The following is a 27,910-nucleotide window of genomic DNA, read 5'->3' as shown; positions in this document are numbered from 1 at the left end:
AATGATGGAAATGATGATCAGAGCCCTAAACACCACACACCCATCACACTACCACACAAAACATCCTCACAAAAACACACAAACATTCAGATCACTTAAGAAATCATTCAAGACAGACTGCAGAACTCTATATTTTAACAACCCCTGCCATAATTCACCCCCCAAAAACAACAACAACAACAACAACAACAACTCATGCTAAGATAAGAACCACATTGGCACATCTGTGCTCGGGACCATCCGGCACTAAATCAGTACCAACACCACAGATTAGGCCTAGCCACATATTCAAACTGCCCCAGATGCAACCATCACACTGAACACCCCATACAACAGTGCCCCATGCTAACAACCCCAAGACAGAACAATATATCTTCCCTGAGTGACTTTTGGTCCTACCTGGAGGTATTGCCACTTTCTTGAAGGATGCTGGTCTTTTGCAAGAGAGACTAGGGGCTGACTGAATGACTCTTAGTGCTAGGAGTAAACTTGAGGGGGTGTCCTGGGATGAGATGGATGGATGGAGTGAAAGGGGCATAACAAAAGAGAAGAATGTCTGTGGAGGAAGGACAGGAGAGGACAGAAGATAGGGGTGAATGGAGAGGGATTGTGTATAGATGATGCTGTGATGTATGAGGGGGAGTGGGTGGGGGATGGGGGGTGAGGAAGTATGAGAAAAAAAATTGACGCAGCCCGAAGGGATTTCTCTCTGTCTTCTCCTTTTCTGCATAGGGGGGACGGAGAGGGGGAGTCGCCGAATTTATGAAGCAGCCTTGCTGTGGATGTGCTGTGTCTTGCGACACTGCTTCTGAACCAGGGCAGTGGACAGGATGCAGGGATGACCCGTCATCCAGGAGGTGCCAAGATAAGAGGGAGGGAGGAGGGTGGAGGTGAGTGGAATATATAGGAAATGGAATGGGTGGGAGTGGTTTCTATGCCTTTTTCTTTTTGGCTACCCCCCGTGTAGGGGGAAAAAGCCTTTGGTATATGTATGTATGTATGTATTTAGTGTATGGAATACTATTGATAAAAGGGGTATATTTTCAGATCATGGATCTCGGTTAGTTTCCCAGTACATGCAGATTGGAGAAATTCTACCTAACTGTGGTCTTGATCGGGTCTGTCCACCCAATCATTTTCCAGTGCATGTATACTCAGGAAAAAACAACTTGGATATGCCCAAAATATGTGTTGCGGGGAAGTAGTAAGTAATATGTATTTTCTGATTTGTAATTTAGAAATCGGTGAATGCCTTTCTTTCGTAGGTAAATTGTAATCATGTCGCCCCTTTTTTTTTTCAATCCTTTAGTATGCTCGGGGAGTGGAGTTTTGCTTAAGCCTGAAAAGGTGATCAGCTTCTCCATAAATCCATTGATGCTTTGTGCTACCCAGCAGTAACAGTGACCGTTTCCATTGAAAGGATTTCCTAACTTTAAATATGTAATCTTTTCTCCTGCCTAGTGTAGTCCTTATGGTCTCTTGCAGTCTCCTGCATTCATATGTTCTTATATGAATTTTGTAAAATGTCTGATTGGGAGACTTAGGAAATGTTTATATTTGAGCTACTCTTTTACTTGATTGTGGCATTATGAAATGAGACTAATCATAAAAAAGATCAAGATGGAAAGTAAAGAATAAGGAAGATATTAGTATGACATGGTCATTGTTGAATTGATTAATTGGTTCCTTTTTCTCATCCTCATGTTTCTTCTCTTCCACAGTGTGATTCAGAAGGATATTAACAATGGAGGCAGAGGCATCAACATGGTTGTTGTTGATACTCTTCGATTAAAGGCAGTAAATGCAAGAAGATTTGATACTTATGCCATGGATTCTAGTGAGATGGAGCTGTTTCTTCTGAGAGAAGTGAAGGATGGGGATATAGTTATAGCCGTGACTTTTGACGAGGCTTCCCGAAATCTTGGCCATGTTGCCAGAACCATGTTAGCTGATCTTGGTAAGACAAAGCACTAAGGCAGGTGCTAAAATGTGGATTTTTTTTTTTTTTTCCCTTTTTGTGATAGAAAATAAATTTCAAGTAATGTAGATAAGTGCTAAGATAAGAGGGAGGGTGGAGGGGTGTGGAGTGTATTCAGGGATGGAATGGGTGGGAATGATTTTATGCCTTTTTCTTTTTGGTTACACCCCTTGTAAGGGGGAAAAAGCCTTGGTATATGTATGTATGTATGTAAGTAACGTAGAACATGAAAACATGGGACCAACTACCGGAACCTGTAGATGGTAGTCATACGAAATGGACACCAGAGAAGAACCTGTCCTGGTCTTCCTCAAAACTTGTAATGCCCTTATCTCCAGATGGAAGTGCACCCCCTTCAGAACAGGCCCAGGATCTCCCTCTGTCAATTTTGATTGAATATTCTCCACCTTTTTACATAAGGAAAGTTGACAACCAGCAGTTGACCCCCTTCGTGTTCCCGTAAGTCATTAACATAGAAATAATCCAGCACTGATACAACACAAACAACAGTCCAACATTTCTTCCCAGAGAGAACTTTGGAAGGGCCCAAGTATGGTTGCCAGTCTCTGTGGGGGTGCAGGTTTCTACATACATACATATACCAAGGCTTTTTCCCCCTTACAAGGGGGGTAGCCAAAAAGAAAAAGGCATAAAATCATTCCCACCCATTCCATCCCTGAATACACTCCAAACCCCTCCACCCTCCCTCTTATCTTAGCACCTCCTGCTTGCTGCAGGTTTCTAACAAGGGAAATTCAAAGTATGTACATACAAATACAAAAGGCTTTTTCCCCCTTAAAAGGGAGGTAACCAAAGCCAAAAGGCACAAAACCACTCCCATCCATTTCATCCCCACATATTCCACTCCCATTAACCCTCTTCCCTCCCTCTTTTCTTGGCTCCTCCTGGATGACAGGACATCCCTACATCTCTCCCACTGCTCTGGGTCAGAAGCCATGCAGCAAAACACAGTGACAGTTATTGTTATTGACTTAAAGCATTTTGTGCTTAGGTCCTCCCACCGATCTCTATGGGGAGAAACTGTGGACTGTTGTCTGTGTTGTATTAGTGTGGAGCTTTTCTGTCTAGCTGAAAGTGTGAGAAATACAACTGAAATTGTCAGAAAGAGATCTTGAGATCAGAATGGAGATCAAGTGCGAGTGCTTGAATGCTGCACCTCTCAAAATCCATCAACACCCTCACCCCTTGCCATCTTCAAACATTAATTCACCCTCACTCAGAAACTACAAAATGGTAAACAAGTTTTTCCTTAAACAGGCAGTAATCAGATTCAGAATCTTCAGTTCCGAGGCCAGTGGTATATGATAAGTCAGCGAGGCATCAATGGCTTCACCCCATATGAAGAGCTGAAGCCTTCCAAGGGAGGTGTATGGGCAAACATTGATTTGTCCTTCTGTGTATCAAGAGAAAGTAAGTTTTTCTTTTTTCTTTTTATCAACTAATATTCAAGAAAATAGGTTATGACAAGTTAGTCTCAAGTAAAAATTACTTTCTACCAAGCGATTCTTCTTGACAGGTATAACAGAAATAATAAAATTGAATGAAATGTGAAATCAATGTAGGCTGAAAGTTAGTGTTTAATTACAGTTTACAAAATAGGGTTCTTGTCTTGGGTGTGTGACTTCTGCATGAATTAGATTAAACGTTTCAATGCTGTTTTCAGTCGAAGGTCATAAAATCATAGCCGACCCTGTCATTTACGACAATCAGATACGTGCCAACTTCTGCAGTCGACATAACATCGGAGACTTTTGCTCGGGTAAGAGGACCAAATGCAATTGTCATGTTATTTTGCTAAATAGTCTTTCTTAAAGAGAGGTGAGAGGTGAGAAGTCTTTCTTAAAGAGATTATGTTTAATAAAATGTTTACATCTGTTTGCCTCTTGTGCTCCTAAGTTGATGAACGTCATGCTCCACTCAAGCCAGCTATGTTAACCAATAGGCAGCTTGTAGGGAGTGCGATATTTACTACTCCGATTATGGTCCTGGGTGGAACCTCGCTTGCAGGCCTTGCGCATACTTTGGAAACAATACTAAGGTAGGATTGCTAGTCTGTAGTTGCTAATAATTGTCACCCCAAGTTTTGCTGACAGGAAATTGTAGCCACATAGTAGTCTGTGGGGTGTCCCATAAAACTCTGAATTGTTGTTTATGTTTTGTTAGTGTGAAATTGCTAGTCAGTAGTTGATAATAATTGTCAGCCCAAGTTTCGCTGACTGGAAATTGTAGCCACATAGTCTGCAGGGTGTCCCATAAAACTCTGAATTGTTGTCTATATTTTGTTAGTGTGAGGCAGCTTCTGTGTCATCAGCTTACGATAGGAGAAGGAAGGGAGCAATCACCAGTTGTTAGCTCTCTGTGTATTTACCAAGTTGTATTTTATGGGACGAGAACTATGCTCGTAGTGACCTGTTCTTGTATCTCTCCGCATCCAGTTTATTCTTGAAATTGTGTATTGTTTTGGCACTCACTGTTTCTTCGTTTAGTTTGTTCTAGACATCAATCACTCTATGTGGGAAGCTATTCTTTTTCAGTTCTCTTCTGTAACTGTCCTTCTTTAGTTTCTTTTCTTGTCCTCTTGTTTCTCTTCTGTCCCATTTTAATAAGTCGTCTCTATCGAGAATTTCCATTCCTTTCATAATTCTGTAAATGTGTGTGTGCGAAAAGGTGGGAGAAATACAGTTGAAACCAGTATAGAGAGTTGTTATGGTCTGGTCTGGAGATTTAGTGTCAGTGTAGTGGTCCTGTAAGATTGAGAGAAAGGTGCCCATTTTAAAAACTTTAGATTGAGAGACACGAGTAAATGCCTTGGTGGATTAAAAAGTGTAATGAGAAATAGACATTTGGGAATGGATGCTTAGAGGAGATTGTATGAAGGAGTAATTGTGCCAACAGCACTGTATGGGACAGAAACATGGAACATAAGAGAGGAAGAGAGAAGGAGTTTGAATGTGTTTGAGATGAGGTGTCTGAGAAGTATGATGAGGGTTACTTGGCTGGAAAGGGTGAGAAATGAGGAGGTGAGGAGGAGAACAGGGATGGTAAGGGAGTTGGGAGATAGAGTGGATGAAAGAGAGATCTATGGGATGGAGTGAGGAACTTTGCTAACTACTGTGAGGCTGTGAATTTTCCACTTAATGAAACTTGAGAGAACAATTAATTGATTAATAACTTCCCATATACCTTACCAACTATACTTGCCAGACTGATCCCTCTAAAACTATACTACATTCATATCCATCCCATTTTCATTTGTAAAGTGGTACTATACAGATGTTCCTTTAGTCCTTTGGTACCTTTACCTCCCATAGGTACACATTCAAGGCCTTCTGTGAGGGGTATCATCCTAGCCTTCTGATAGAGGGGAGTTTGTGACGTTAAACCATATCATCATAAACTATATCAGGTGCACATTAAGCAATGTCAGTACCCATTTCATTATAACTGTTCCTCCACATGATACTCATGTATCCCAGGTGTCTTGGTAGTTCTCATCACTTTAGGGCTTTTTGTATCTTATAACCCTATGATTTTCTTCTCCCATCACACTCGATTTCATAACATTCCCCATTGCCAAAATTAATACCACTGTATTCTCCTCCACATTCAACAAATCTCAGAAATACTTTACCTATCTTCCCCTTACAGTCTTTATTTCCATTGACATGTGTCTATCTACTTCTTTTACCTCTTCTTCATTACTGTCTTTGGATATAATTTCCACAATTTCTGGCCCATTATCCTGTAGTGGAACTGCATTTTCCATTTTTATCTGTTGGCTGTTCCCTGTCTTCTCCTTTTCTGCATCGGGGGACGGAAAGGGGGGGTTGCCGAATTTATGAAGTGGCCTTGCTGTGGATGTGCTGTGTCTTGCTACACTGCTTCTGACCCAGGGCAGTGGACAGGATGCAGGGATGACCCGTCATCCAGGAGGTGCCAAGATAGGAGGGAGGGAGGGAGGAGGGTGGAGGGGAGTGGAATATATAGGAAATGGAATGGGTGGGAGTGGTTTCTATGCCTTTTTCTTTTTGGCTACCCCCTGTGTAGGGGGAAAAAGCCTTTGGTATATGTATGTATGTATCTGTTGGCTGTTTTTTGTCATAGCTTTACTGACAGGTTCACAAATTTTTGTTCTCTCCTCCTCTATTATGTCCATCCTTATCCAGGCACTTTTTAACTTGGCAATCTGTCAATCCCTATTTTTTTGCTAATTATTATTTACTATAGATTGTGATTGAAACTTAAATTTCATTGTCTTTGCCCTACCAACCTCACTTGCCAAGCTTATGGATTCTTCTTAATGGTCACTGTATGGTCTATTATCTAATGCATCCATACATATACCAAAGGCTTTTTTCCTCCTTACACGGGAGGTAGCCAAAAGAAAAAGGCATAGAAACTACTCCCACCCATTCCATCCCCTACATACTCCACTCCCCTCTACCCTCTTCTCTCCCTCTTATCTTGGCACCTCCTGGATGACGTGTCATCCCTGCATCTTGTCCACTGCCCTGGGTCAGAAGAAGTGTCGCAAGACACAACACATCCACAGCAAGGCTGCTTCATTAACTCGGCGACCCCCACCTCTCTGTCCCCTCTTAATACTGTGACAAAACCTCTTTAGCTTAGTTATGCTCCTGTTTTTCTCATATCTCGTGATGGGATAGGATTTTCTGTCCATTCTGTAGTAGTTATACCTTTTATCTTTTCATCCACATGTCTCACAAGCATTTCTCAATTCTTTGATACTTTCACCACATTTTTTCCACATTATCTTGATGGAGGCGCAGAAAAGGAATGAGATTGAATTATAGGGAGTAGGGCATTTAGAGAAATAAAAAGTTTGAGACTCTGATAAGTATGGCTGTAATTTAATTTTTATTTACCTTTGCAGCCAGCCTGGCTTACACCCAGCACAAGTGTCAGTGATACATAACCCTGAGCAAATCCAGGACGTGCCAGAGTTGTGTAAACTTTTTGGATTTGCTCATGTATCGACAGCTGAAGTGGAATATTATAGTAAGTATTTTTATTAGACACTGCTTCTGACCCAGGGCAGTGGGCAAGATGCAGGGATGACCTGTCATCCAGGAGGAGCCAAGATAAGAGGGAAGGAGGGGGATGAATGGGAGTGGAGTATGTGAGGATGGAATGGGTGGGAGTGGATTTTATGCCTTTGTTTTTTGGCTACCTCCCTTGTAAGAGGGAAAAAGCCTTTGGTATATGTATCTATATATATATATATATATATATATATATATATATATATATATATATACGTTTGTAAAGAGCTGGAGTCCAGGAGCCATGATATCGGAAAAATTTCGAAACACTGGACTCAGAGTAACAGAATTTATTACCGACGTTTCGAACCCTGTCCGGGGTTCGTCCTCAGGGTTATACATAGTAAGCAAAAGGATTCATTTAAATAGTGTACCGATGTTCTCTGGGACAGGTCCCACCGGAGTGTACAAAGTTGAACAAAATCAAAACTCATTCCGAATGACAAAAGGTAATTACAAATTTGTGTAAAGCATCCCCCCAAATATAAAGTATTGACAAAAACCTCATAACGCATGTCATAATAAATGGAACAAAACCAATTCTAAAAGACACCCAGAAATTGATAACAGAGTAAGTACAGAGTGTATATATATATGTATGTATGTACTTTTATTGGAATGTGTTCCTTTGCTGGCTGCCTTCCTTTCAAGAGAGATAGACTTTTATGCAATAGGTGTTAAAGTATGAAAAAAGCAAATGCAATTATAATTCATGTTTTCTGAAGAATTATTTTTCAGAATCTTCAGCTAGCTTGGATCAGGATGGATGGAGTAAAACTGGGCATTGGGATAGAGGGGAATGTCTGTTGAGGAAGGAAGGGAGAAGACAGAAGATAGGGATGAGTGGAGATTGGTTGTGTATGGATGATGCTGTGATACATGGAAGCGAGTGGATGGGGGTTGGGGGGGGTGAGGGAGTATGTGTAAAAGATATTTTGACCCAGCCGGAAGGGATATCTACCAGTCTTCTCTTTTTTTGCATGAGGGGACGGAGAGAGGGGCTGCCGATTAAATGAAGCAGTCTTGCTGCATTGCTTCTGACCCAGGGCAGTGGAAGAGATGCAGAGGTGGCCCTTCATCCAGGAGGAGACAAGAAAAGAGGGAGGGAGGAGTGGTGGATGTATAGTATGTGGGGATAAGATGGGTGGGAGTGGAGTTATACCCTTTGACTTTGGCTACATCCCTTGTGAGGGGGTGGGGAATCCATTGGTATATGTATGTATGCATGTATTGTATGTATGAATGAGCTTTACATATATTTACTAAACCCATAAAATTGGGAGATTTTCATTAGATGATGTAAACCAGAACAAATATGTAATAATTGTCACTTTTATTTATGAGAAATTAGAATGGGTTTAGTCAGGAAAAAATATATAAAGATGATAACTTGTGTAGCTAAGTTGGGTTATCATAGTCATCCACATAAGTTAGTGTTTTGTAGTTATGTTCTAGATCCAGTGTTGGGAGAATGCTTGTAAAGATGTTAAATAGGGTAGGTGAGAGTATTGATTTTTAGGGGGACTCCATTATAAAGTATTTTTGCCTAAAGATTTTTTTTTTTTTTGGGGGAGGGGTATTTTTTGTCATTGTTGTGAATATCTGTCTTTATGATCTTATGAGTGGAATGGATGGGAGTAGGTATGTGCCTTTAGACTTGGCTAACTCCTTTATGAGGGTGAAAAAACCCGTAGTATATAGATAGATGATCTCTTTTGACAATACATGTCTGAGAACTTTATCATATGTCTTGTCTATATCTTTAGCTACCATAACCCTTTTTCTTGATGGTCTTTTCTTATTGAATCCCTCCTGCTTTTCTTGGCTTATGTTTATGAACAGTGTGGTGGTGGAGTGGCCCTCTTTGAATCCATTGGGTTTTTTGGAGGTGGATAGTTTTGGAGGTGGATAGTTTATTTATTTGTTCTCCCCGTCCTCTCCTTATATGCAAAGGGGGACGGAGAGGGGGGGTCGCCGATTAAATGAAGCGGCCTTGCTGTGGATGTACTGTGTCTTGCGACACTGCTTCTGACCCAGGGCGGTGGGCAGGGTGCAGGGATGACCCGTCATCCAAGAGGTGCTCAGATGAGAGGAAGGGTGGGAGGGGTGTGGAGTGTATTTAGGGATGAAATGGGTGGGAGTGTTTTTATGCCTTTCCCTTTTTGGCTACCTCCCTTGGAAGGGGGAAGAAGCCTTGGTATATGTATGTATGTATGTATGTATGTAATTTATGTATATATATATATTTTTACTTTCTAGAACTGATGGAATTGGCATTTGAAACAGCACATGCCCTTCATCCTGGGTCTCTGTATGTAACGATTTTGGAAGAAGGGTTGCTCTTAGCTCCAGACTTCTTAACATACACGGCAATGCTACTTCCCTTACTGAATGATCCGACTGTCCTGGCCATTTCTGCCTGGAATCCAAATGGTATGTAGTTTATATATACTGCATATGTGTGTGTACTCATATACAACCATAAGAGTAGCCGCAAAATTCAATGATAGAAGGTGATCACCAAATTGTAAAGCAGCGAGAATACTCTACCTTTAGGTGTTGGGCCATGGTGATGAGTAGCTCCACTTTGCATTTTATTTGACTCTTGTATTGTAGTAGATAGTAGATTGTAGGGCAGTAGATACTAGATTGTAGGGGAAGGAGGTTGTAAGTACATGTGTATAATGTATATAATGTATTAGAAAGTAGGTTATTGTGTATAGATGTATTTGGTGTGAATGTGTGCATTTGAAAGAATGAAGAGAGATGTGATAGTGATTAGAATACAGGAAGGAATAGATAAAAAAAAATGGACAGGGAGGATCTGTTAATAAAGGATGAAATAATACCAAGAGTTCATAGAAAAAAAACAAAACAAAAAAACAAGAGCATGGCCTTCTTAAATTCATCAATTTTTTTTAACAAATTACAGGAAATAACCCAATCCAATAGCATAAATGAAATTTAGGCAAAATTTGATAAGTATAGATGTAGAAAAAATCCAAGGAGCATAGCTTGAACCCCATATATATATATATATTTTTTCTATATATTGTATACAGTAAAGAATGACTACAGTTCTATTTGTGTTCAAATTACAAGACTTTTAATTTGTGAATAACCTCTCATACTGTAACTCAATTGAAAGTCCAGACATGCCTGTATAGTTAATGTATATATTTTTATTGACCAATAGACCTTAGACGTCGTTTTTATTTCAGGTTTCACGGTGACTTCCAGTCGACCAGATTTGGTGTACAGAATCGAAGGGTTCCCAGGCTTAGGATTTACTATGAAGAAGGATATTTATTTCAAAGAGCTTAAGAAGAACATGAAAACATGCTGCAGTAAACGGTAATTTGGAAACCCATCTAAGACACAGACAATGATGTCAAGTTTTTGTGTATTAGCTTATGTTTTTAAGTGTTATAAATTTTAGATGGAATCATATATAAAGTATGTGTACAGATATGTATATATATATGTATACATATACATATATGTATATATATATACATAATTTGTAGGTTGTACTTTGCCATTGGTGAAGATATTTGTTGTTGGCAAAATATGTAGGACTTTTGTACATATACATACATATACCAATGGCTTTTTCCCCTCACAAGGAAGGTAGCCAAAGTCAAAAGCATAAATCCACTCCCACCCATTTCATCCCTACCGACTCCACTCCCATTCACCACCCTTCCCTCCCTCTTTTCATGGCTCCTCCTGGATGACAGGTCATCCCTGCATCTTGCCCATTACCCTGGGTCAGAAGCAATGTAGCAAGACACAGCACATCCACAGCAAGGCCCCTTCATTTAATCGGCAACCCCCCATCTGCGTCCCCTCGTGCAGAAAAAGAGAAGATGGGGAGAAATCCCTTTGGGCTGCATCCCCCACCCACTCCCTTCCATGTAATCACAGCATCATCCATACACAACCATTCTCCACTCACCCCTATCTTCTGTCTTCTCCCTTCCTTCCTCAACAGACATTCCCTTCTTTCCCAGTGCTCCTTTTACCCCATCCATCCATCTCATCCTTGGTCACACCCACATGTTCACTCCTTCCACCTCTGCCCTCCACACCTCTTCCACTAATCTTTCTTCAATCATTCCGTCCATGTGTCCAAACCATCCCAACACTCTTCCATCAACCCTATCTCTGAACTCCCCCTCCACCTCCACTCTCCTCCTCACCTCCTCATTTCTCACTACCCAGCCTAGGATTTTCATCTCAATCACATTCAAACTCTTCCTCTCTTCCCCTCCCACATTCCACGCCTCTGCCTCACACAGTGCTGTTGGCACAATCATTCCTTCATACAATCTCCTCCCAGCATCCGCTCCCAAATGTATACTTTTCATTCATCTGCCTCTCTCAATCCACACTCCACCTCCATCTCCACTCCTTCTTTTCCTGCCACATTCGCACCCAAGTATCCAAAGCTATTCACTTCCTCCAGTCAACACTCGCCTCCAGTTTGCTGCCATATTCTCCCTTTGTACATCCCACCACCCCATTTTTTCTCACATTTATCTTCAACTCCCTTCTTTTGCACACTTCCCAAACTCCAATTTGTGATAAATCATATCACAAATCCAGGAGGTGCCAAGATAGGAGGGAGGGAGGAGGGTGGAGGGGAGTGGAATGTATGGGAAATGAAATGGGTGGGAGTGATTTCTATGCCTTTTTCTTTTTGGCTACCCCCTGTGTAAGGGGGAAAAAGCCTTTGGTATATGTATGTATGTATGTGTGTATGTACAAATTGGAGTTTGTACTTTTGAATAAGAAAATATTGATTCAGTAATATTTTGTGACTTGTTGTTTATCCACTGTTTCCATTAATTGTGAATATACTTAAATTTATTTATTTCAGTGGTTGGGAAGGCTGGATGGAAATAGGGAGATGGGAGAGGGAGATTGCCATCCCAGACGTTTCCCGTGTATTACGACGACCAGTAGGACCTGAACTTGAGCCGGAAACACCTCTCATCAGAGCGTTCTTCAAGCGGCTTAGAGCCACCAATTTGTAAGAACTTGTTACTGTTGATGTGTACTTAGTATTTATTGTGGACAAAGGTAGAAGTTGTTTTTCAGATAAAGGGAAAGGATTCTGAACTGCTGTGAATGCTGGTTGGATGGTCAGTTCTTCTCCAAGGGGATTGTCTTTATGAATCCATGCATTGCCATGGTGTTGCATCTCGAAGGATCAGTTGATACTTTGGTTGGGATTATAGTTGAGCTGGTGATTCAATTCATCCAGTAGTGATATAGAATTTTTTTTTAAGGCATATTTATGGACTAAGTAGAAATGACAATAGTGAGGAAACCAGAATAATTATTAAAAGGTGAGTATGTGAAAAAAAATGGACCACAGGATACTGAGACAGTTTGTATCTGCAGAGGAAATAAGGCATAAGGGAATGATGAAGAGTGTATAGGGTGAAGGTTTTAAGAGAAATGGCTGTGTTGAACATCCATGGAAAACTTTAAAGTGTAAACTTTGAAAATTAAAGGTGTCTAATTTTACCAGAATATGTTTTTAGTACTTATCAAAGTCAATAGCTAAATAGATTACACAAAATCTCCTTCCTCTGGATGTACTGTGTCTTTTTGTATTGCCTCTGACCCAGGGCAGTGGGCGAGATACAGGGATGACCCGTCATCCAGGAGGAGCCAAGAAAAGATGGAGGGAGGGGTGGTGAATGGGAGTGGAGTATGTGGGGATGAAATGGATGGGAGTGGAGTTATGCCTCTGACTTTGGCTACCTCCCTTGTAAGGGAGAAAAAGCTGTTGGTGTATGTATATTCAGTAAACTCTCGATATAATGGATCTCAATATACCAGATATCGGATATAACGGACAAAAAATCTAACTGGACAAACCCATGCTATAATGGATTTTCATCTGTTATAGAGAGGGATTTTATGCCTTGTCCTTTTTGGCTACCACCCTGGTAAGGGGGAAAAAGCCTTGGTATATGTATGTATGTATGTATAGCGAGGGATCCTTGGTTATAATGGATCTTCGGATATAACGACAGACCCGTCTCCATATCTGTTATATCAAAGGTTTACTGTAATTTCTAATACCGGACAAACTTCGGGACATAACGGATCTGTCCGGTATTTCCAGCGGATATAATGGATCCTTGGTTATAACAGATCTTCGGATATAACAACAGATCCCTGTTCCCATATCATCCGTTATATTGAGGGTTTAATGTATTTAATTTAAAAGTATGTTGTCTGCTTGAAAAATGTCTGCTTCAGCCATTCTCATAAAACCTAGCCATGGTGGCATCTGCTTTGCAGTGACATCATAAAACTGTTCAATCTTCATGCATCATCATCATGTTAAATGATTAGTTTGATAAGCTTAGAAAAATAAAACCAGGAGAACTTAGTGAATAACAAGGAAATTACATTGAATGAATTTAACAAAAGGGAAAATCAAACACAACAAGGCAGAAGGTAGGGTGTGCAGCATAGGAATAAATAAAAAACATTTTTCGTTTGCTGGAATGGATTGGTATGTTCTTAGTGACACTTGGAGTGAAACATTCATCTTTATATATTGTGTAAACAATCTAGAATAATATATCTAACTTGTATAAAGAATGATTAGTTTTATCTGATAGTAACACATCACCAGCTAAGTACTATTAGTTAAGTGTAGACATACATACATACATACATATACCAAGGCTTTTTCCCCCTTCCAAGGGAGGTAGCCACAAAGGGAAAGGCATAAAAACACTCCCACCCATTTCATCCCTAAATACACTCCACACCCCTCCCACCCTTCCTCTCATCTGAGCACCTCCTGGATGACGGGTCATCCCTGAACCCTGCCCACCGCCCTGGGTCAGAAGCAGTGTCGCAAGACACAGTACATCCACAGCAAGGCCGCTTCATTTAATCGGCGACCCCCCCTCTCCGTCCCCCTTTGCATATAAGGAGAGGACGGGGAGAAATCCCTTCGGGCTGCGTCAAAATTTACTCACACATACTACCCCACCCCCCACTCCCCCGCCCATTCCTCCTCATGCAGTCACAACATCATCCATATACAACCATTCTCCACTCACCTCTGTCTTCCGTCCTCTCCCTTCCTTCCTCAACAGACATTTCCCTCTTCCCCAAAGCCCCCTTCACCCCATCCATCCACCTCATCCTAGGACGTCCCCTCATGTTCACTCCCTCCACATCTGCCTTCCATACCTCTTTTACTAGTCTTTCTTCACTCATTCTTTCCATGTGTCCAAACCATCCTAATATTCTTTCATCAACCCTCTCTCCCAAATCCTTTTTCACCCCTGTTCTCCTCCTCACCTCCTCATTTCTCACTCTATCTAGCCTAGTATCCCCCACCATACTTCTCAGACACCTCATCTCAAACACATTCAAACTCCTTCTCTCTTCTTCTCTTATGTTCCACGTTTCTGCCCCATACAGTGCTGTTGGCACAATCACTCCTTCATACAGTCTCCTCTTCGCATCCATTCCCAAATGTCTATTTCTCATTACACTCTTTAAACCACCAAGGCATTTACTCGCTTCTCTCAATCTACATTCTACCTCCACCTTCACTCCACCTTTTCCTGCTACACTTGCACCCAAGTATCTAAAACTATCCACTTCCTCCAGTCGCTCTCCCTTAATGTTCACTTCCAGTCTACTGCCACTTTCACCCCTTGTACATCTCATCACCTTACTTTTACCCACATTTATCTTTAGCTTTCTTCTATCACATACTCTCCCAAACTCTGCCACCAGCTTCCTCAATCCCTCCTCTGACCCTGCCACAAGCGCAGTGTCGTCCACAAATAACAGCTGGCTCACCTCCCACTTTTCTCCATTTTCTTTAACCATCTCCAATCCCTGACTCACTACCCTAGCATTCACCTCTCGCACCACCCCATCCATGTATAAGTTGAACAGCCAGGGCGACATAACGCATCCTTGACGAAGTCCCACCTTTACCTCAAACCACTCACTCTCTCCATTTCCAATCCTAACACATGCTCTACTACTCACATAAAAACCCTTGACAGCTCCCAAAAGCTTTCCTCCTATCCCATAAATCTGCATAACCTCCCACAGTGCCTTTCTGTCTACCCTATCATAAGCCTTTTCCAGATCCATAAAAGCCCAAAAAACATCCTTCCCCTTTCCTATAGCTTTCTCACATATCTGTCTTACCACAAAGATCTGATCTACACAACCTCTACCTGTCCTAAATCCACACTGTTCCTCACCAATTACTCCTTCTGTTCCTCTCCTAATCCTCTCAATTAAGATTCTCCCATAAGCCTTCCCTACTACACTCAACAGGCTAATCCCTCTGAAATTACTACATTCACACTTGTCCCCTTTTCCCTTGTAAAGAGGAACTATACAGGCACTACTCCAGTCCTCCGGTACTCTACCCTCTCTCCAGCAAACATTAAATAATCTTGCCAACCAGTCCACCATCACTGAACCTCCCTTTTTCAGACATTCTGCATGACATCCATCCAGACCAGGTGCCTTACCTGCTTTCATCATCTTTACAACTGCCTTCACCTCATCCTTCCTTATTTCTCCTCCATTCTCCTCACTCATCACTCTCATTTTCTTCGTATTTCCCACTGCAGCTATCTTTCCTTCCCTATCCTCCTTCACATTCAGCAACTCCCTAAAATATTCTGCCCATCTTCCCCTCACTGCCATCTCTTCCATTATCAACTCTCCATCTGTACCTTTTACCTTTTCTTCCCTACTTGATTCGCCTCCTCTTCCTCTCTTAATTTCTTTCCAAAACATCTTTTTATTACTTTCAAAATTTTCTGTCATACTCCTACCCCATTTCACATCTGCTCTCCTCTTTGCCTCCTTTACCTTTTGCTTTACTTCTCTTTTCTTTTCTTTGTACGTCTCATATGACTCCCCTGTCCTCTTTTGTAACCAATCTGTGAATGCTCGCTTCTTCTCTTCTACAACCTTCTTTGTTTCCTCATCCCACCATTCACTACCCTTTCTTCTATTTCCCCCTGTCCTTCTTGTTCCACACACCATCCTTGCACACTTTAAGACTCCCTCCTTGAACCATCCCCATTCCTCCTCCACACCCATCTCTGCTCTATCCATTACTCCCTCCCACTCCTCCTTCAGCTTCTTTTCGTACTCCTTCTCCTTTTCCTTTTCATTTAAGGAGTTCACTCTAAGAACCTCCCTACCTTTTGTCCCTTTCCTCCTTCTCCATCTATCCTCCACTCTCGGCTTACCTTCCACCAAAAAATGATCTGATATTCCCCCACCCTCTCCCCTTAGCACATGTACATCCTTAACTCTTCCTATCATAATCCTATTTACCACTACATAATCCATTAGCGCTCTATCTACCACCCTTCCCTCCACCACCCTCTCCCATGTGTACTTATGCTTGACTTTCTTCCGAAACACTGTATTTGCTATCATCAACTCTCTTTCTAGACACATTTCCACCATCAACTCTCCACTACGATTCTTTCCTGGAACTCCACACTTCCCAACCACTCCATCGATTGGACCATTTCCCACTCTAGCATTAAGGTCTCCCAGTACTATTACATTGACATTTCTTCCTAAACCCTCTATGCACTCATTTAAATCTATCCAAAAGGCCTCCCTTTCTTCCATGCTCTTCTCACTGCCCGGCCCATATGCACTTACAAAGACCCACATCTCCTTTCCCAGTTTCACCTTCATCCACATTATCCTTGAGACATATGTAGGAAATGAATTTCTGTTCTTTAAACTCATAGGTAAACTCCTTATTTTAGGGAAATGACTGCTCAGATAAAAAATGCAGATCAACTGCTCTCTGATCGATATGAAGATCATTTGGTAGAACTTCTTAATTCTACTAATACAACCGTGTTGAGATTTAGTGCTGACGTCATCAGGAAGTGTGCTGAAAACCAAGATGTGGGTACCTTGGGTATCACCCTGGGTAATAAAGAGAGGTGAGTTCCTCTTCTTCTTTTTTTCATCCAATCAACCATTACCCACAAAATGAAGTGGTTTGGCATGGGTGAAGAACATTCTCATCACATTCACATTTATTATATGCTTCCTTCACTCCATGCTATCTAAACATGTATGTTGTATTATAATTTAGAATTGTAATGGATTTCAAAATTGTAAGCAAAGGAAGATTAAGCATTGAGTAGTTATTCATGCAATACAATAAACAGTATTGGGGTATTCACTAGTGGGTGAAAAAAGTATTGAGCTTATGGCATTGAGAACAGTGTGTAAAAGTAATCTGTTTTTTGCAAATGGTAGCCTAGTTGAGTGGTCTATGAAAATTTTGTATATGTGGCATTATAGACATTGATATGCTAATCCACATGCTCTCTCTTCCAGTTGTAGTACTCTCTAAGCAGTTAAGCAGCGCTTCTCAACCTTTTACCCTTGCATAACCTTTATGATAAATTGCGTGTCTCAAGGAACCCCTGCCAAAAAAAACACATATACCATATCTTTCTCATTTTATTTTCATCGTAATAATATGTTAGATAGGATAATGTCTATATTACATTATTATAAAAACCTTTTGTGGAACCTTAGGGTTCCATGGAACCCTGGTTGAAACACTGGGTTAAAGTGATGGAATCCTCATGAACGACCTAACACTTATAGCACAAAACATCCACACAGAAACATGCATATACTTAGATTACTAAACCAGCCCTTCAAGAAAGACTGCCAGACACAATACTCTGACAACAACTCCCAGACATAAGCCCCACAAAGAAAAACCATTCCACACCACACTCAAGACACCATCCAGCATTAAAGCAGCACCAACACAGAATAGGTCTAGTCACAGATTCAAACTACCCCAGATACGACCACCACACAAAGGACACACAACACCTCATACCATGGCCCACACTAACACTCCTGAGACGTCAATACAGTATACCTCCCCTGAGTGATTCATAGTCCTGTCCAGAGGCTGTTGTTGGTTACCTTAAGCCCACAGGTCTTCTGCAAGAGAGACTAGGATCAACAGATTGATCAATTTAACTCTCTAATTTAAAAAAAATTCTAGCTGGTGCCACAGTCCTCAATTTTATGTATAGATGACTCCAACCAATTTGTTAATTGAAAGAGCTTATATTTTAAACTGGAAGATTGAAAATGGTTTAACAAATGAAATAGTATACAAGACAGGCTATGGTTAAAGCATTGTATGCTGTCATATTTGTGCTGCTTATGGTTATTTCCTTCTGTAATTGATGCTGTAATGGTACATTTTGACATTACCTGCTGCAACTTCCTTTTCATTAATTGTCCTGCAGTAGTCTTAGGATCCTTTAGAATTCTTCCTAGGCCTCCCAAGGGTCATGTTTCCTTATTGGAACAACAGGAGCAATGAGGTAATGCATGGTATTCTCACTGCATCTTGTACAATATGCCATTTCATTCAACAGAACATTATGGGTTAGTGTAAAATAAAGTGTTCAGTGTTCTCAGTGTAATGGTAGCATCTAGGGCAGTTTACATAACATAAGAATGAAGGAGACTGCAAGAGACCATAAGGCCTACACTAGGCAGTTCCGTATCCATCACCACCTGTCATCCCCATCCATAAAGTTGTCTAACCGTTTCTTAAAACAACTAATAGTTTCAGCACTCACTACATGGTTACTAAGTCTATTCCATTCATTGACCACCCTATTAGTAAACCAATTCTTGCCTATTTCCTTCTTAAATCTAAATTTGTCCAGTTTAAATCCATTACTGCGAGTCCTGCCCTGTTGTTTTAATATGATGACCTTGTTTGCATCACCCTTGTTAAAGCCTTTGATCCACTTGAACACCTCTATTAGATCACCCCGCCCTCTGTGGCCAGGCCTATTCTATGCTGGCACTGTCTTAGTGTTGGATTTGTGTCCTGAACACAAGCATACTAGTTTTTATATGGTTTTCTGGTGATAAATTATTCCACACACAGTGGTTATTTTTGGTTTTCTAAGATGTAGTTTATTTTACAGTAATGCGGTAACTGTGCTGGCCTACAAGGAGGGGAACATGCAGGAATTCTTAGGCATGAAGAGACTCGCTAAGTGTTTTGGGCTCTTTTACGAGGAGAACATCCTCCCACAGGGTCTCCACCGGGGAATGATAAGGTATGTTGGAATTACGTTATTCACTTGTCTGAGAAGTATGATGGGGGTTACTAGGCTGGATAGAGTGAGAAATGAGGAGGTGAGGAGGAGAACAGGGGTGGAAAGGGAGTTGGGAGATAGGGTTGATGAAAGAGTATTAGAATGGTTTGGACACATGGAAAGAATGAGTGAAGAAAGACTAGTAAAAGAGGTATGGAAGGCAGATGTGGAGGGAGTGAACATGAAGGGGCGACCTAGGATGAGATGGATGGATGGGGTGAAAGGGGCTTTGGGGAAGAGGGGAATGTCTGTTGAGGAAGGATGGGAAAGGACAGAAGACAGGGGTGAATGGAGAATGGTTGTATATGGATGATATGATACATGAGGTGGGATGGGGGGTGAGGTAGTGTGTGTGAGAAAAATTTGATGCAGTCCGAAGGGATTTCTCCCTGTCTTCTCCTTTTCTTCATAAGGGAACGGAGAGGGGGGGTCGCCGATTTAATGAAGCGGCCTTGCTGTGGATGTGCTGTGTCTTGCGACACTGCCTCTGACCCAGGGCAGTGGACAAGATGCAGGGATGACCCGTCATCCAGGAGGTGCCAAGATAAAAAGGAGGGTGGAGGGGAGTGGAGTGTATTCAGGGATGGAATGGGTGGAAATGGTTATTATACCTTTTCCTTTTTGGCTACCTCCCTTGTAAGGGGGAAAAGCCTTGGTATGGGTATATATGTATGTACATTATTCACTTATAATGGTTATGATTTTTTTTTTTTTTTTTTTTTTCTTTCCAATGCCCCTTTCGCCTCATCCATCCATCTCATCCTTGGTCGTCTCCTCAAGTTCACTCTCTGCACCTCAGCCTTCCACACCTCTTCTACTAATTTTTCTTCACACATTTTTTCCATGTGTCCAAATCAACCCAATGCTCTTTCTTTATCTACCATCTCCTTTTCTACCCCAGCATTCCTCCTCACCTCCTCTTTTCTCACTCTATACAACCTTGTAACCTCTGCCATACTTCTCAGACATTTTATCTCAAATACATTTAAACTTTTTCTCTCTTAAGTTCCATGTTTCTGCCCTTTCAGTGCTGTTGTTACAATCACCCCTTCATATAGTCTCCTCTTTGCATCTACAGTGAGACCTCTCATAAACGGACATTAATTAGCTGTTTTTGCGGTGTTTTCGCTGTGTTTTCGGTGTTTTGGAGTGGTTTTTGGGTGGCATAGTGATTGCACGCACTAAACAACAGCACCAAAAAACAGCGAAAATGCCGCAAACACAGCTAATTAACGTCCATTAATGAGAGGTCTCACTGTATTCCCAAATGCCTATTTCTCATGACACTGTTTAATCCCCTAAGGCATTTACTTGCTTCTCTCAGTTTACAATTTACTTCCACCTTCTCTCCTCCCATTCCTACCACATGTGACCCCCAAATACAAGCTATCCACTTCCTCTAGTCTCTTTCCTTTGACTTACTTTCAACTCATTGATCATCTGATCACCTCACTTTTACCCACATTTACCTTCAAATTTCTCCTATCTCATACCATCCCAAACTCCATACTCCCTTAACCTCTTCAGTACGGTTCAAAATCTCGCGGGCAGCATTAGCTGCCAGACGTACGATGTGTCAAAATAATATTCGCATCATAAGATATAGTCACCGCTTATATCGATCGTTCTCTCTTTCACCCGTGAATTTTGATAACCATAGAAAATGTGATGAAGACAGTTGAGAGAGTATGTCATTACGCAGGGGCAACTACAATAAATATAATCAAGACGCCGATATGGCAGCCTCACGTATCCACTTGCTCCTCATGCCGCCTATGTATGCGGCACCGTACGGAAGGGGTTAATCCCTCCTCTGACCTTGCCACAAGTGCAGTGTCATCAGCAAACAACAACTGGCTCACCTCTCACTTTTCTCCATTTTCTTTAACTATCTCCAGTCCCTGACACATTACCCTTGCCTTTACTTCCTGCACCACCATGTACACACTGTACAGCCATGGTGACATGACACATCCCTGGCACAGTCCCACCTTCACCTCAAACCACTCGCTCTCTCCATTTCCAATTCTAACACTGGCTCTACTACTTTCACAAGAACTCCTGACTGTCATTAACAGCTCCCCCTAATCCCATATATCTACAGTGCCTTTCTATCTACCCTGTCATGACCATTTTCCAAATCCATTAAGGCCCCAAAAAACATCCTTACCTTTTGCTAAAGCTTTCTCCCATATCTGCCTTACCACAAAAATCTGATCTGTGCAAGCCCTACCTTCCCTAAACCCACACTGTTCCTCACAAATTACTCCCTCTGTTCCTTTTCTAATCCTCTCAATTAAAACCCTCCCATCTGCCTTCCCAACTATACTCAACAAACTGATCCCTCTGAAACTACTACACTCACGTTTGTCATATTTTCCCTTGAAAAGTGGAATTATACAGGCACTTTTTCAGTCCTCCAGCACTCTGCCCTCTTTTAGACACATTAAACAACCTCATCAGCCAGTCCACTATTACTATACCTCCCTTCTTCAGACACTCCACATGACACCCATCCAACCCAGGTGCCTTACCTGCTCTCATAATTTTCAAAACTACTTGTAATGAGGAATAGACATTTGGGAATGGATGCGAAGAGGAGACTGTATGAAGGAGTGATTGTGCCAACAGCACTGTATGGGGCAGAAACGTGGAACATAAGAGAAGAAGAGAGAAGGAGTTTGAATGTGTTTGAGATAAGGTGTCTGAGAAGTATGGTGGGGGTTACTAGGCTGGATAGAGTGAGAAATGAGGAGGTGAGGAGGAGAACAGGGGTGAAAAAGGATTTGGGAGATAGGGTTGATGAAAGAATATTAGGATGGTTTGGACACATGGAAAGAATGAGTGAAGAAAGACTAGTAAAAGAGGTATGGAAGGCAGATGTGGAGGGAGTGAACATGAGGGGACGTCCTAGGATGAGGTGGATGGATGGGGTGAAGGGGGCTTTGGGGAAGAGGGGAATGTCTGTTGAGGAAGGAAGGGAGAGGACGGAAGACAGAGGTGAGTGGAGAATGGTTGTATATGGATGATGTTGTGATTGCATGAGGAGGAATGGGCAGGGGGGTAGGGGGTGGGGTAGTATGTGTGAGTAAATTTTGACGCAGCCCGAAGGGATTTTCTCCCCGTCCTCTCCTTATATGCAAGGGGGGACGGAGAGGGGGGGTCGCCGATTAAATGAAGCGGCCTTGCTGTGGATGTGCTGTGTCTTGCGACACTGCTTCTGACCCAGGGCGGTGGGCAGGGTGCAGGGATGACCCGTCATCCAGGAGGTGCTCAGATGAGAGGGAGGGTGGGAGGGGTGTGGAGTGTATGTAGGGATGAAATGGGTGGAAGTGTTTTTATGCCTTTCCCTTTTTGGCTACCTCCCTTGTAAGGGGGAAAAAGCCTTGGTATATGTATGTATGTATGTACTTGCACCTCATCTTTTCTTATTTCTCCTCCATTTTCCTCTTCCATCACTGTCATTTTCTTAGTGCCTCCCACTGCTAGCACCAATCCCACCCTCCTCCTCCATGTTCAACCTCTCTAAAATACTTCAGGGAGAGCCAACACAATACAGGATCACTCAGCTACAGCAACAAACTAAAGATAATCCTTGTCTACCCGCTTGCACCCCAGGACGCTGACGTCGGCTTCCTCGCATGCTAAGGGCTGATAAGTTCTCAGTTTTGCTGAATTATTTTAATTTGACAATTTATGATATCTATTATTAAACTATTTCATTTAATATTTTTCAGGTTCAGTGTGAAGGGAGAGCAGGTTATATTGCTGAGCAACATGAGTCCGCACTTCCGCCTTCAGCCATATAGCAAGACCTATCTCGTTCTACCCTAACTGTAGTCATGATAGTTACTCTTCATATGTATTGTGGATTTTTCCTGTAATGGTTGAAACTTGACTTTTGCTGATTTTGATATGTGATACAGCCATTGAGATGTATGTATGTATGTATGTATGTATGTACATATATATATATATATATATATATGTGTATATATAAGTATATATATACATACATAAATATATATATACATATATATATATATAAATATATATGTATATGTATATATATATATATAAGAGGTATTCATATCTGATATGTAAATTGCATGAGTGGATGAAGGTGAGGGCTTGCCATGTAATGAAGCTGTGGATGTAAACCACCTCCTGCTGTGGAATTATTGTATCTTGCTACATTGCCTTTGAACCAAGGAAGGGCTGATATTAGAGGGAAAATGAATGGTATTTGGTGGGTGTGGGATGGGTATAGGGTGAGTGTATGCTTTGTCAAGGCCACATGTATAAGCAGGAAAAAACCTTTTGGTGTGAATGTATTTATTTTCTATTTTTTTTTTTTCATGAATGACTAACCTTGCTAGGATTCGAATCATGGGTCATGTACTCATGAGGCCATAATGATATCACTCACTTACTATTTACCTATCTATACATAAAGGGATTTTTCCCCCTTTGTAAGGGGTTAGCCAGTCAAGGCACGCACCCACTCCCACTCATTCCACTTTGATCCAACACCATTGTTACCCACTCAGCTTAGCTCCTCATGAATGAAGGGTCATCCTTGTCTCCTGCTCACCGCTTAGGTCAGAGGCAATGCAGCAAGGCACAGTACATCCACAGTAGGGCTGCTTCATTCACATAACCCTCCCTCCATGTCCTCTCATGCAGAAAATAGAGAAAATGTGGAGAAATCCTATTGGGCTGCATCAAAATATCATCCATACACAACCATTCGCCACTCACCCCTATCCCCTGCCATCTCCCTTTCCTGCTGAACAGACGCTCCCCTCTTGCTTAGTGCCCCTTTCACCCCATCCATCCATCTCATCCTTGGTCGTCTCCTCAAGTTCACTCCATCCACCTCTGCTTTCCACACTTTTCTTTTAATCTTTTTTTTTCGCTTATTCTTTCCATGTGCCGGAACCATCCCATCTTTCATCAGCTCTATCTACCAGCTTCTTATCCTCCTCCAGTCTCCTCCTCACCTCCTCTTTTCTCACTTTATCCAACCTCATAACCTCTACCATACTTCTCAGACACTTCATCTCAAACACATTGAAGAGCAGTGAGTCAATTGTTGTTTGTAGACAACATTGGTCTTGTGGTGGGGACAGAGGAGGGATTAAGGCAGTTGGTGACAGAATTTGGAAAGTTATGTGAATGGAGAAAGTTGAAGGTAAATGTGGGTAAAAGATGATTAGATGTACAAAGAAGAGGGAGGCAGTGAGTTGGGAGTAAGTCTTAAAGAAAATAGGCTGGAGGAAGTGGAAAGTTTTAAGTATTTGGTGTCTCGTATGGCAGGAAATGGAGTGGGGATGGAGGTAATCTGTAGATTGAGAGAAGCAAATCTTGGAGGATTGAAAAGTGTCATGAGGAATAGGCATCTGGGAATGGATGTGTATACATACATAAATTTTTTATCCCACCATCGGAAAAGAAGACACTAACGGTGGGATAAAAAGTGTAATTTACTAATGTGCTATGACATTACTTTACTGTTTATATACATACATACATATACCAAAGGCTTTTTCCCCCTAACAAAGGAGGTAGCCAAAAAAACAAAGTCACAAAGACCATTCCCACCCATTCCATCCCCAATACCTCCACTCCCCTCCACCCTCCCTCTTATCTTGGCACCTCCTGGATGACGGGTCATCCCTGCATTTTATCCACTGCCCTGGGTCAGAAGCAGTGTCACAAGACACAGCACATCCACAGCAAGGCCGCTTCATAAAATCGGTGACCCCCTCACTCCATCCCCTCATGCAGAAAAGACAGGGAGAAATCCCTTCGGGCTGATGTCGAGATTATATGAAGGGGTGATTGTGCCTATGACACTGTAATGAGGCAGAGACTTGGAATTTAAGAGGCAGAAAGGAGAAGTTACTTGCTTACTACAGGGATTTCAAGAAGTATAGGGTTGACCAAGTAGTCCGTACAGTTTGTGTTGATACTAAGTTTGAAGTCGCTATCCAGCCTGTCCTTTACACATGTGCATTCATTAAATACTTTACTTTTCAGTATAATTCAATGTAAACTTGTGATCAGACAGGGTTTTGTATACTTGGAATCGCCCTGGGGTTTGAGAACCAAAGTGACCATTATCGACACCATGTTTTATTATTACATACATATACCAAAGGCTTTTTCCCCCTTATATGGGGGGGTAGCCAAAAAGAAAAAGGCATAGAAATCACTCCCTCCCATTTCATTTCCCATATATTCCACTTCCCTCCACCCTCCTCCCTCCTTCCTATCTTGGCACCTCCTGGATGACGGGTCATCCCTGCATCCTGTCCACTGCCCTGGGTCAGAAGCAGTGTCGCAAGATACAGCATATCCACAGCATGGCTGCTTCATAAATTCGGTGACCCCCCCCCCCTCTCCGTCCCCTCATGCAGGAAAGGAGAAGACGGGGAGAAATCCCTCTGGGCTGCGTGGGGGTGGAGGTAGAATGTAGATTGAGAGAAGCGAGTAAATGCCTTGGTGGATTAAAAAGTGTAATGAGAAATAGACATCTGGGAAAGGATGCTAAAAGGAGATTATATGAAGGAGTGATTGTGCCAACAGCAATGTACAGGGCAGAAACATAGAACATGAGAGAGGAAGAAAGAGTTTGAATGTGTTTGAGATGAAATGTCTGAAGTATGATAGGGGTTACTAGGCTAGATAGAGTGAGAAATGAGGAGGTGAGGAGGAGAACAGGGGTGGAAAGGGAGCTGGGAGATAGGGTTGATGAAAGAGTATTAGGATGGTTTGGACACATGGAAAGAATGAGTGAAGAAAGATTAGTAAAAGAAGTGTGGAAGGCAGAGGTGGAAGGAGTGAATATGAGGGGGCATCCTAGGATGAGATGGATGGATGGGGTGAAAGGGGCTATACAAAAGAGAGGAATGTTTGATGTGGAAGGACAGGAGAGGACAGAAGATAGGGGTGAATGGAGAAGGGTTGTGTATAGATGAGGCTGTGATGCATGAGGGGGAGTGGGTGGGGGATGGGGGGTGAGGAGGTATGTATGAGAAAAAATTTGATGCAGCTTGAAGGGGACGGAGAGGGGGGGGTCACCGAATTTATGAAGTGGCCTTGCTGTGGATGTGCTGGGTCTTGTGACACTGCTTCTGACCCAGGGCAGTGGACAGGATGCAGGGATGACCCGTCATCCAGGAGGTGCCAAGATGGGAGGGAGGGAGGAGGGTGGAGGGGAGTGGAATATATGGGAAATGAAATGGGTGGGAGTGATTTCTATGCCTTTTTCTTTTTGGCTACCCCCATGTAAGGGAGAAAAACCTTTGGTATATGTATATGTATGTATGTATTTTTTCATAAGAATTTCTTTAATGGAGCTTGACTTTTTTGTTTTTTTACCAATGTGTGTATGTATATGTAAATGTGTGCCACTGATAAAACAAGTATTATTATGTAAATAGCCCGATTTGTGGAGAAAATAATTTTAAAATAAATCATTAAATATTTCTGTTCATAAATTAGTTGATCCTTTTAAGTATATGATATAAAGAAAGCCTCAAACAACTATACTCGTAATATCACCGTCTCACACCACTGTTCAAATGCATATTCTCATGGTATACTGGATAACCCAAAACATTAATTAATTAGTAATGATGATATCATTTAACTTCTCAAACTTCCCCTATCGGAAGGCTAGGACGGTGCCCCTCACAGAGGGCTTTGTAGCGTGGAATTTAATGAACCATGCCCTTGGTTCAACTTCGCTGGTGGCACGATTCGAACCGCCATCCCCTCGACCTTCACCACAAGTAACAATGCCCTAACCCGCTCAGCCAAGCACTGCCCACATCTGAAGCTTTGCTTTAGACCTGGGCAGTGGGCAAGAGACAGGAATGAGGTTTTTTCCATAAGGAGCTAAGATAAGGGGAATAAGGATGGTGGAAGGGAGTGGATGCAAGTCTATGACTTGATTACCTCCCTAATAAGAGGAAAGAAGCCCTTGGTACATAGATAGGAAACTTACAGTTACCTCATATTATTTCTGGAAAAAATTTAGATGATCCAAAAGTCTTTTAATACAAGTCAAGGGAATGGAAGGGGTTTAGCATGAGGTGAAGAATGGGTCAAGGCAGACAAGGTGATGTGTGGACATGAAGCAAAATCATATTAGTGTGAAGTGTAACGTACTATAACAAAACACTGTTCCAATCTAGACATTTACTATACAGTTTCAGGGGTCACAAGTGAAATAGGTAGCTAACCTGTTTGATACGATGATGCCTACGTAGGTATGAGATGCTGGCTTGATGTCTTGATTATATTTTGTAGTTGTAGCTAAGTTACCCCCTAATTCTGTGAACTGGTTTGATCATGTTTTCTGTGTTTATTTTTACTCAGAGTGAAAGAGAATGAGTAATACAGCAATGACTTTATATTCTATAAAGTAAATAGTGTGATGCATCATACATTAGTCATTTGATGCTGTGCATGAGAATTTGACTTGTATTGAAGAGGTTAAAGAGAACAAAAATATGTTTCATGGTATCCAAATCTCTTACATATGGGAGGAAGATAGGATAGGTTTATTAGGACCAACATTTTAACTTGTCAAATGATAGTCAGTGTTCTATGTTTAATCTTTTGTAGGA

General features: G+C 41.7%; 1 protein-coding gene across 3 annotated transcripts in view; it reads left to right on the top strand.

Moving 5' to 3' along the window:
- LOC143040186 (protein O-linked-mannose beta-1,2-N-acetylglucosaminyltransferase 1-like) overlaps window positions 1–23,223 on the top strand; it is a 36,153-nt gene extending 12,930 nt beyond the window's left edge. For all 3 annotated transcript variants that reach the window (XM_076210851.1, XM_076210852.1, XM_076210853.1), the window contains 12 exons: window positions 1,048–1,204; window positions 1,722–1,957; window positions 3,257–3,409; window positions 3,663–3,758; window positions 3,896–4,037; window positions 6,894–7,018; window positions 9,322–9,495; window positions 10,284–10,416; window positions 11,945–12,097; window positions 16,875–17,057; window positions 19,098–19,232; window positions 23,009–23,223. In XM_076210851.1, coding sequence (XP_076066966.1) covers window positions 1,048–1,204; window positions 1,722–1,957; window positions 3,257–3,409; window positions 3,663–3,758; window positions 3,896–4,037; window positions 6,894–7,018; window positions 9,322–9,495; window positions 10,284–10,416; window positions 11,945–12,097; window positions 16,875–17,057; window positions 19,098–19,232; window positions 23,009–23,105 — 1,784 coding nt within the window. In that variant the 3' untranslated portion in view covers window positions 23,106–23,223. The remainder of the gene's footprint in view (window positions 1–1,047; window positions 1,205–1,721; window positions 1,958–3,256; window positions 3,410–3,662; window positions 3,759–3,895; window positions 4,038–6,893; window positions 7,019–9,321; window positions 9,496–10,283; window positions 10,417–11,944; window positions 12,098–16,874; window positions 17,058–19,097; window positions 19,233–23,008) is intronic.
- The last annotated feature ends 4,687 nt before the right edge of the window (window positions 23,224–27,910 follow it).

Source organism: Oratosquilla oratoria, chromosome 28, assembly GCF_046742065.1.
Source record: "Oratosquilla oratoria isolate Oo_2021 chromosome 28, ASM4674206v1, whole genome shotgun sequence".
NCBI lineage: Eukaryota > Metazoa > Arthropoda > Malacostraca > Stomatopoda > Squillidae > Oratosquilla > Oratosquilla oratoria.
Note: the sequence above shows the minus strand (reverse complement) of the source record. Positions and strands in the feature narration are given on the sequence as shown.